At 38.5% G+C, this 11,362-nt stretch overlaps 1 protein-coding gene across 1 annotated transcript in view; it reads right to left on the reverse strand.

The window, feature by feature from the left end:
* Positions 1–976: 976 nt before the first annotated feature.
* MORC4 (MORC family CW-type zinc finger 4) overlaps positions 977–11,362 on the reverse strand; it is a 78,660-nt gene continuing 68,274 nt past the window's right edge. The window contains exons 15-17 of the mRNA XM_007952409.1: positions 2,034–2,703; positions 1,440–1,723; positions 977–1,130 (exon numbers count right to left, since the gene is read on the reverse strand). Of these exons, the coding sequence (XP_007950600.1) occupies positions 977–1,130; positions 1,440–1,723; positions 2,034–2,703 (1,108 nt within the window). The remainder of the gene's footprint in view (positions 1,131–1,439; positions 1,724–2,033; positions 2,704–11,362) is intronic.

Below are 11,362 nucleotides of genomic sequence, written 5' to 3' on the forward strand. Positions count from 1 at the left end.
TGCCTTTGTTTATGATGTTCTTCCAGAGGTAATGTTAAGTGTAACATAAATTATAAAAGTAACATTACCTTGTATTTCCACACCATCTGTTTAATATCTAAATCCAAGCCTATTCATTCTTTTTTAAAACAATTTATTTTTTCCAATGTAAGAGGAGTAACAGGTTTATCGTAGAAAATTTGAAAAAGGTAGGAAAATAGGAAGAAGAAAAAACATCAACCACAGTCCTACCACCTAAATAACAACCATTGTTAATAGGTGGTCATGCTCATACTTTAAACCTTATTTGGTACACTTGTGATGTGATTAATGCCTTCCCTGAAATCCCTTCCCAGATCTTCTGTATTATGTTTGTACCACTCATTTTTACATAACATAGACTTTTGTGTAGAGTTAGTTAACTTGGTATGTGTCTTTTGTTTCCAACTAGATTGCGAGATTCTTGATGTCCAGAACCAACAGTTATACATCTTATTTTACCCCAAAATACCTCAGAAAGAAGACTAGGCAATCTACTTCTATAGTGATACCACCTTGGAAACCCAAGGAGGGGTCACTATGAGTTGGATCCCAATCAACAGCAGTAAGTTTTTTTGTTTTGTATTGTTTTGTACCTCGTACACTGGCCCCAATATTTGAAGACTGATGAAACATAAATGAATACAAACCATTTGAGAAAGGATACGAAATAGGCCAAGTGAGGTCATACGAAAGTTAGAGCTTTCAGGTCATCTAGCATGGTGACTATTGCTTTTCTGTTCCTGGACTCTTAAAAGCCTATTTAACTGGCCTGTTTTCCCATACCAAATCTTAGTAAGAAGCAGATTGATTAAGATCCAGGATTTACTCAAAGATGTGCTATAAGGCATAAAGGTGAGAGAGAGAGAGAGAGAGAGAGAGAGAGAGAGGAAAAGGGAGAGAGAGAGAAAGAAATGGAGGGAGAAAGGAGAGAAAAGAGTAGACTATAATTTGGTGCTCAATCCAGTATGTGATTTGCCTCCAGCACTGTATACAGGATTCCATCCACTTGTTCTGAGTCATACCCGATCTCACGAAGCTCCAAGTGAGGGAGGACAGAAGTAAGGAGATAGCTGACGTGGATACGCAGCCGCGTAAGCTTTGCCAAAGCCCTGTATGATGGAGTGAGGGGGCAGGAGAAGAGATGACATTGAAGTCATTAACCAACAGAAAAAAATGAAGCTCGTTAAAAATGCGCCTATGTTTCTCAACAATTATGTCTCCATTAGCTAGAAAGAAAGATGAAAGGACAATGCCACCAAGATCAGGGAGACTGGCTGCAGCTTTCTAAGGAAGAATAATTCACTCCTTGGTGGCCTAAGAATTAAGGCTTCCTCCCTTATCTATGACAATAACTAGGACTCCTAAGGGATGCTTCCCATTACCACTCACAAGCTGATAACTAAACCCTAGTAATTAACCTTTCTAGGTCATCTCCCTCTGGGGTCCGGTAGGTGACCTGAGCCTTCTGCAGCACCTCTAGGTGTGTCTCTGTCTTCTTCAGTTTCTCCTTTAGTTCTTGCTTTTCCTCTTTGGTTCTTTCCAGCTCAGCTTTTAGAATCTGGAATTCAGCTTGGCGATAACCCATGTGTTTCTTGCTCCAATATAAGCCTTCTGTCCCCTGGGTACTGTAGGTTACCAATTCATGTTGGACTTTCTTGAATTTAGAATGCCAGTGATTCCTCTCCTGTTCTAGTTCTTCCACCTGCAGTCCAAGAAACAGAAATTCAATGACTCCACATACTAGTGAAAGCTAAGAGAGTGTTAAAATTGTCCCTAAGATATTTGCCTTGTGATTTCACTATACATATTGCTCTACTTCTGGACTCTTTCAATCCCCAATATGGGAGGGAAGCCCATTAGAGTTCACTAAATCTGAAACATACATACAGAATGATTCAATGACATATTTTTTCTGTTTAAAGGCCTGAGAACATAAAATTATCACAGCATCAATTCCCTGGGCCCTTGGTTACAATAATTTCTTATTTTTAGTGGTAACGTGTTGATCTAACCTTTTGCTGGAAAAAATTTCTTTCAGCCAAAACACGTTCAAGTTTTTCTGTGGTTCTCTTCAATTCTTCCAGCTCTCTCTGGTTCTTAAGTTTTGGTGTATTACGACCTCCACTCTCTTCATAGCTTCTTCCTTTCTCTCCAGTGGTTGTGGCAGAAGTCACAGTAGAGTAAGACATTGGATTCCAGGATCCAACTGCTTTTCTTTTCTCAGCAAGATCTTCTCTGTTAAAAGGAATCAGCTGAATAGGCGCTCCTGAATCTCTAACACCTTTTGCAACACCGACAACGGCTACAAAAGGCCCCTTGTTCACTTCTTTGTTTATGCTACTTCTGTTGGATTCTGCTACCAATCTTGGCATCTGATCTTCTAATTCTTCAGGAAGCAGGGACTCCTGGTGTTGCCCTTGAGTCTCTGAATACTGAACTGAAACCTCCCTACTCTGACTGGAATTCTTGCTTGCTTCTGGGTATTCTGGGAAAAGGTATGGTGGTGTGCTTCTCTCAACACTGGCTTTATCATGGCTGTTCTCCCCTTCTGAGTAGGTGACAGCTGCCTCTACCCTCTTGTAAGGTTTGGACACGGAATAATCTAGAGGAGGTGTTGTCTCTTCATTCCGGAGTCGTCTTCGTTTCTCTACAGGTTCCTCACCTAGGATCCATTTGTACTTACTGCAAGAAGAGGAAATTAAATTTTAAGCTGTCACAATACAGGCTAAGTAAATTCTTATTATACGAAGCCCTTTCTTAAATTTCCCACATTAAAAAACTGTGTCTAGCTGTTATTCACAGATCTATTTCAGGTTAGAAATACAACTTTGCCCCAAAACCCCAACTCTTTCAACTCCTGCAACTAGCTGAATTAGCAACTGGTGTTGAGAGAAATGAAACTGAAAGGCACAGGGTCGGCATATGGATATAACATGACCAGGCTGACCTTGGTAAGGATTCTGAAAATGTAACTGAAACCAGCTTGACTTAGAAGTTTCCTAAATGCAAGGAAAGGAAGAAAACAAAAACAACACATAAAAAATCCCTTAACACAAGAATGGGGAATAAAAATGTCATAAAAGGCCTACTGGACTATGTGGAGAACTGTGCCAGCTTGTTAATTTTAAAGTGTCACAAAATCCTTCCAGTATCAAAGACTTATGCGCATTTTTTATATTGCAGTAGAATGCCATATGATTCCTTTGTCAGCCAAATGGATTGTGGCTATTGACCATTTTCACTTGTAAAAGTTAATTAAAACACAGGGCTCTAGTCAGAAACAAAGCAAATGAGTTGGACAATCCAGGTCATTTCCCCCTTATGGAAAAGAATTCCCATCTGTCAGGTACAAGCAGGCACTCCCTCAGTTCTAAGGAAACTCAGTGCAGGAAAGCCCAAGATTATGGCCCCAAATCACTTTCCATTCCTGGCTGCTATATGGCTGAAGGAACTAATAAAATAACTAGTGCTAGCGACATCCATAGGTAATTTTATATCATGAAGCAGGACAAGAAACCAATTTTTACCCTTACTCTACACCCCCTCACAAATAACCAAGACATTTCAAGGCAAAAATCAACTTTCAAAGTTTGACTGAAAGAGAGTCAGGCATGTTATTGGTCACCTAATAGTACCTCAAGGCTGCCCATATTTCTCTGCAATTTTTGAAAACATCTGTAAGACATCCCAAACCTTAGCTTGTTATAAAGTCCCCTGTGTTCTTCAAAATATAACTGGGCCACCATCTTAATAGATCTTGTATTGGCCTTAGGGAAAAAGCCAAAGGATTTAGGGTCTATGTGAGAACAAATGCAGTAATGTATCTTTAAACATGTCCAAGGGGCACTACAGACTGGTCCATTTAGCTGCAGTAATTAAGAAGATAGTAAAACAATCAGTTGGAATTATGAAGAAAGGGTATGTGATCACAGGTAGCAACAACAAAATTTTATGAAAGGCAATTAAAGTCATAGTCTGCCATCTCTTCATTTGCCCACTTGCAAAAGATACGTACTTTACTACTAACTGAAAAGTTGGTGGTTTGAACCCATGTGGTAGTACTATGGAAGAAAGGCCTGGCAATCTGCTTCCACAAAGACTACAACCAAGAAAACCCTATGGAGCTCAGTTCTACTCTGTAACACATGGAGTCTTCATGAGTCAAAATTGACTTGACAGCAATAGGTAAGGTTATCTCCTTAAACATTTTCTCTTCTCTCCCTACATTTTTTCCTTGGTAATCTCATACAACCTCTTGGCTACCACCTCTGGGCAATAACTCCCAAGTGACTCCCCAAGTCCTAACCACCAGTAGTACATTTCCAACTGCCTGTCACAGACAAATTTCTTCTTGGAGGTCCCAATGGTATCTTTAAACTCAGTATGTACAAAACTAACCTTTCATTTTCATCCTTAAACTTGTTCTCCCTCTCATGTTTCCAATTTGTGTTATACCACTACCAACCTCTCAGTAATTTATACAATTCTATGACTGCTAATTAGAAGGCTGGTGGTTCAAACCCACCAGCCACTCCTTGGAAGGAAGACTGGACAATCTACTTCTGAAGAGATACCACCTTGGAAACCCAAGGAGGGGTAGCTATGAGTAGAAATCAACTCAACAGCAATGAATTTGGTTTTTTGGTATGACTGTCAATACCCAAGTTCAAGCTCTCTTGGACTATTAAAATTCTCACACCTCCCAATCATCCACTGCCAACTTAATCTTCCTAAAGCACTGCTGATTATGCTACTTCTCTATTTGAACTCGTTCTTTATGGCTCTCTACAATACAAAAGCCCAGATAGTTTAGCCTGGAATTTAAGGTTTTCCCAGAGAAGACACAGGAAACATTTATAGAGCACTTACTGTGTCCGTTTAAGTGCTTAATATGTATTATCTGACTTAATTCTCCAGTAACTCCAAGGTTGTTGTTCTCGCTGCTGTTACAAGGTGCCAATGAGTTGGCTCCAACTCCTAGTGATCCTATGCCTAACAAAACGAAACACTGCCTGGTCATGTGACAGCCTCACAATCCTTGCCATACCCTAGCCCACTGTTGCAGCCACTGTGTCAGTTTATCTCATTAAGGGCCTTCCCCTTTTTTGCTAACCCTCTACTTTACAAGCATGATATCCTTCTCCAGGGAATGGTTCCTTCTGACAACATGACCAAAGTAGGTGAGGTGAAGTCTGGCCATTCTTACTTCCAAGGAGCATTCTGGCTTCACTTCTTCCAAAACAGATTTGTTCATTCTTCTGGCAGTCCATGGTACTTTGAGTATTCTTCACTAACACCACAACTCAAAAGCATCAACTGTTCTTCAGTCTTCCTTATTCATTTTCCAGATTTCATGTGCATATGAGGGGACTGAAAATACCTTGGCTTGGGTCAGGCACAGTTTAGTCTTCAAAGAGACATCTTTGGTCTTCACCACTTTAAAGAGCTCTTTATTATTATATCCATTTTTTTAAGAGGGCACTGAGGCCTAGAGAGATTAAGTAACTTTTCCATGTTTATGTAGCTAGTAAGTGGCAGAATTAGGACATAATTTGTCTCCAGCTTTATCTACTAAAGGAGCCCTGGAGTGCAGTGGTTAAAATACTGCCTGTTAACCCAAAGGTTGGCAGGTTGGAATTCACCAGGTGCTCCACAGGAGAAAAATGTGGCAATCTACTACCATAAAGACTATAGCCTTGGAAACCCTAGTGGCAGTTCTACTCTGTCCTTATAGGGTGGCTATGAGTTGGAAATGACTAAACAGCACAATGAGTTGTTTGTTTGTTTTTAAGTTTTGATCTCCTATTACTCCCTTTCACAAACACCAGCCAAATTGAATACTTCTCCTTCCCAATAATGTATGCCTAAATCCAGCTCAAATACTATTTCTGAATTCCTCCAGCAATTCAGCATTTTAACATTTATCACTTTCTACTCTGTGTATATGCACATGTGCATATCCTAGGTTCCTTCCTAAATTGTAAGCTCCTCGGCAGAAGAGCCCATGTTATTAGTAACTGTACTGGATGGGATGAGAGAATAAAACCTTGCATGTAAGAGGCAATAAACAATGAACCATTAAATGACTAAAAGAAAAATATATAAATTCTACATATTGGTTCAATACTTCTTCTCTAGAAGGTCTGGCTTTTCCCTCTGGTAATCAATTCTCATACCAGACCTCTATTTGCTAGTTAACACACAAGGAATTTTTATCCAGCTATAAAGTTTCTTTCTGTTATCCTTCCTTCTCTCATAGTCTTCCATTGCCTGTAGCCTCATAGGTGCACTATGGGTTATCTATTTTAAATACGGTATTTTACATTTTCTGACAAAGATACACTGGGCTGCTCATTCACAATTATTTCTGAGAGGTTTCTATATTTTATCACTATCAGTTCAGTATTTGACTAAGACAGAAAATGCCATATTCATATTAGGATTTTTTATTTACCCATTCATTTCACAGATATTTCCTACTATGTTTCAAGCACTATGATAGACAAAGATAAGGACCAAAAATATGGCCCCTTTACACTGCAAATGTACTCCTCCCAGATCCTATATTTCTGACATCTTTACTGAGATACAACTGACATAATTCACTCATTTAAAGTCTGCAATTCAATGATTTTAGTATATTCAGAGTTGTGTAGTCATCACCATAATCTAGGTTTAGAAAATTTTCACCAGCCCCAAAATAATCTCCCAACCCATTAACAATCATTCCCCACCACCCATCTAGCCCTAGGGAACCACTAATCTACATTCTGTTTCTATAGATTTTCCTATACTTGATATTTCATATAAAAGGAATCATACAATATATAACATTTTGTGTCTGGCTTCTTTCACTTAGTGTGTTTCCAAGGTTCATCCATGTTAGAGCATGTATCAGTACTTCATTCTTTTTTACCACTTAATAATGTTCTATTGTATGAATACACCCACCATTCATTTATTCATCAGCTGATGTGCATCTGAGTTGTTTCTACTTTTTGGCTATTATGAATACTACTTCCCTGAATATATGTGTGAAAGTATTTGGGTGGACATATGTTTTCAATTTTACTGAGTATATAGCTAGACATGGAATTGCTAGGTCATATGGTAACTCTATGTTTTTTTCTGTTTGGAAGAATTACAGCCAGAATGTTCCTGGAAGCAAGACTAGCCAGACTTTGTCTCCTGTACTTTGGTCATGTTACCAAGACATTCGCCAACATAACAACTTCCACATTTAGAGCTCAGGGACACTGATGACATTTTTTTATGTTGTGCCACCATTATTGCTATCCTTTTCCAGAATATTCCACCACCATTAATGTACACTCAATACCCCACAAACAAAAGCTTCCCCTTTCCCCCTTCTCCCTCCTAACCCTGGTAACCACTAACAATCTTTGGTTTCTTTATCTCTATCTCTATGTAGATAAAGATACATATTTTTAAACATATCTACCAATTTCCCTCCCCTCCCTTCCCTGGTAACCAACAAAGAAAGTTTTCTTCCACATGTAAACCTTTCCTTGACATTTTACAATAGTCGACTAACATAATATTTGTCTTTCTGTGACTGACTTATCTCATGCAGCATAATGTCCTCCCAGTTCATCCACATCATGCAGTGTTTCGTGGATTCTACATTATTCTTTAGTGTTTCATAGTATTCCATTTTGTGTACGTACCAGAGTTTGGTTATCCATTCCTCCATTAATGGGCACTCAGGTTGTTTCCATCTCTCTAATATTGTGAATAAAACTCAAAACTCAATACCATCAAGTCCATTCTGACTCATGGTGATCCCTCCTTGGGTTTCCGAGGTGGTAGTCTCTATGGAAGCAGATTGTTTAGTCTTCCTTCCAAGGAGTGGCTGGTGGGTTTGAACCACCAACCTTCTGGTTAGCGGTCAAATGCCTTAGGCACCAGGTACCATGCTACCAGAGCTTCCTATTCACAGTTATCGTGAATAGTGTTGCAATAAACATGAGTGTGAATATATCTATTCAGGTCCTGGTTCTCACTTCTTTCAAATACATACCTAATAATGGGATTGCTGGATCGAATGGTATTTCCATTTCCAACTATTTAAGGAATTGCAATACCAATACTTTTTAAGAAATCGCCATACCAATTTCCACAGTGGTTATATCATCTTACAGTTCTGGTTATATCATCTTACAGTCCCATCAGCAGTGTATGAGAGTCCCAATCTCTCCACATCCCCACCAGCATTTGTTATTTTCTGCTTGTTGAACTTTGCTATTAGTGCTGGGGTGAGATGGTATCTCACTGTTGTTTTGATTTGTATCTCTCTGATGGCTAATGATTGTGAGCATTTCTTCATGTGCCTGTTGGCTGCCTGAATATCTTCTTTGGTAAATTGTCTGTTCATATCTTCTGCTCATTTTTTAACTGGATTGTTTGTCTTTTTGATGTTGAGGTGTTAGAGTTTTCGATAAATTTTAGAGAGAAGTCCCTTGTCAGATATGTCATTGTCAAATAATTTTTCCTAATCTGTAGGTTCTCGAAGAATGCACTTTTGAGTTCAATGATTTTTGTCTGTTTTTCTATTCTCTATTTCACTTATTTCGGCTCTAATCTTTATATTTGGGTTCCAGTTTATCTTGTAAATTCTTAAGGTGAAACGTTAGGTCATTAATTTGAAATATTTGCTCAGTTCTTCTGAATGGGTGCATATAGTGCATATACAACACAATCTTCCTGATTCGAGGGTTGACTATTATCTTAGAAAGGCACTTTGTGGTTGTTGCTTTTGCTATTCCATTTTGCTTGTTGTCACTTGTATCATGGAACTAAAAGTGTTCTGTTAATTGCTCTCCAATGGGATCTAGATTTTTTTTTGTTTGTTTGTTTTCGGCAATACCCTTAGAGGTGGAATTTGCTTGTTTTGTTCCAAATAAAGTCAGTTTCCTCAGGTACAGCTGTGGAGTTTTTCATCCTGAAAGTCTGCTTCTCTCCCTGAGCAGAACCTCTGTATTACTATACAAGAACTGGAGGCAGGGATAGTGGCCCACTTTTTCTGGAATGAAACCTCTGCTATATGAGTGGACACTGAAGTGGTGGTGGTCCCTAGCCTTTTTGGCTTGCCCCTCTTAATGTGGAACCTCTTTCCTATGAGCAAGTTGGGGTGGAAGCAATAGGGAACATAATATTTCAGCTTGCTGTAGGTAGCAGAGTGCTTCCACCCTATGAGTACGGACTAGGTAAGGAAAAAGCACCCACTTGAGATATAGCTCTCTCAATAGTTTTCTTAAGGCGGAGCTTGGTGGCAGAGGGAAGTTCTATCTCAAATGCCACAGATGTTTGCAGTTCTTTTTTTTTTTTTTAAGTTTTAGTAAATTCTTGCATGAATGTTTCTCCATTTGCTCTATTCTCTTAGACAATTTCTAAAAACTCTGAACACTTGTTTCTTTCCCAATGATCTTCTTCAGTTAAATGTTTATTTGTTGTGGAGAAAGTTCACCATGTTCACTTTTCCATTTTGGAAATTAGTCTTCCAGATTATATTTTAAAACGTTAATAATGGCCTCTGAATCAATCTTATTCATTCATGAAATTGTTCCACTTCTACCCCTTGTTTGTTGTTTCATATTCCTTTAAACAAAATGTCCCTCCTCCTCTCCTTCTATCATTATAATGTTATCCTTCATAATTCTTGATAAAACTTATTATTCCATTAACATTGTTCTACCAGAAACCCTATCCATTTTACTAAGCTCTTAAATGCCTCCATTTCCCTTCCAAAAAATAGAAAAATGTAGATTCTCCCCAATCAATCTGAACTTCCTCTACATATAGCTTTAAATGATATAATCATTATCATTTTCTGAACTTACGTAACATGTTACATTAGCAACATCCATTATCATGTATCTCTTATATGAACAACCAAAGTACTTTCCTTTACCTATCTTCTACAACAAAAATCTCACTCTGGATATTGCACTTCCATAAAAACTCATACAAAAATTCCAATACAGACTGATAAAGTATGCCACCCAATGGATGCATTGTCACACTGCATTCAAAAAATACACATAAGTAAGTTAGCATTTATTATCCAGTTTAGGTTATTAAAAACCATTGCTGAGTTAGAAATGAAACACTAAAAAAAGTAGTAGTATAGCCTTCCAGAGCAATGTCACCTGATGCTTCAGTTGCAATGGTGGTAATAAGCATTTCCAGGAGACAGACAAGTTAGAGAGATAATAATGTGGTCCAAAATCACATAGCACTTATTCCACACCTCTCCCAACCTACAAAGGGAACTGGAAAAGTAAGGGTAGGTACAGGGGCAGTATTAAGTTCAAGCTTCTAAGACTAAGGCTAGACTACATTTCTCACCCCCTTGGTGTACAGTTCAATCAATTGCTCCCTCAATATGATTCATATTCAACTATTAATTACTGAGCACCCTACTATATCCAAGGCACTGTTCTAGATTGCTTTCACACATACTTTTATTTAACACCTTTAGCATTTTATTAGTTTTGCTCCTAAAAGCTTACTTCCTCTTGAGATGTTTTGTTCTTGTTCAGGAGATCATGGTACCTTAAGGAGCTCTGGTGGCGTAGTGCCTAAGGCATTTGACTGCTAACCAGAAAATCAGCGGTTTAAACCCACCAGCACCTCTGTGGAAGGAAGACCAGGCAATCTGCTTCCATAAAGATTCATTGCCTCGGAAACCCAAAGGGTGAGGTCACTATGAGTTAGAATCGATGCCATGGCAGTGGGTTTTATTTTTTTTTTGGTTTGGTTTGTGGAAGAATCATTAAATAGATACAATCACTCATACCTGTAGAGATATTTGTCTATATAAAAAGCTAAAAAAGATCCACCTAAGAAGCAGAAAATAGGGAAAAGAATCAGTAATGTTGGGTGGGGGAGCCAGGAGTAATTTTTATACTATTATTGGGTTCCATTGCCTTTATCTTACAATATGTTAAGAAGAGATCCAAACTGTAAAAGGTAGTTGAAAAGTTGACATCCCACTATATAAAAATCACATTACTGATGACTGTAGATGTTTCTACTATTAGAGAACAACTCTGTATTAGCCATATGGCTCAGCCCTGCCAGAAGTGAGAAGCACAGGAGAGAGAAGAAATCAAGGGAGTCACAAATAGGAGTCTTCAGTTCCAGTCCCATGGCAGTACGGGGGCAGCCATATTTTTCTATGCTTTAAACACTCCTGATATTTAAGAAATAGAATTACACTTCTTCCTGTTATAAATACTAGCAAAACAGTATTAATAAGATGCTCTGGTGGCCTAGTACCTAAGGCATTTGACTGCTAACCAGAAGGCTGGCAGTTCAA

This window comes from Orycteropus afer, unplaced genomic scaffold, assembly GCF_000298275.1.
Source record: "Orycteropus afer afer isolate SDZICR_OR568_19922 unplaced genomic scaffold, OryAfe1.0 scaffold00336, whole genome shotgun sequence".
In the NCBI taxonomy this organism is placed as follows: domain Eukaryota; kingdom Metazoa; phylum Chordata; class Mammalia; order Tubulidentata; family Orycteropodidae; genus Orycteropus; species Orycteropus afer.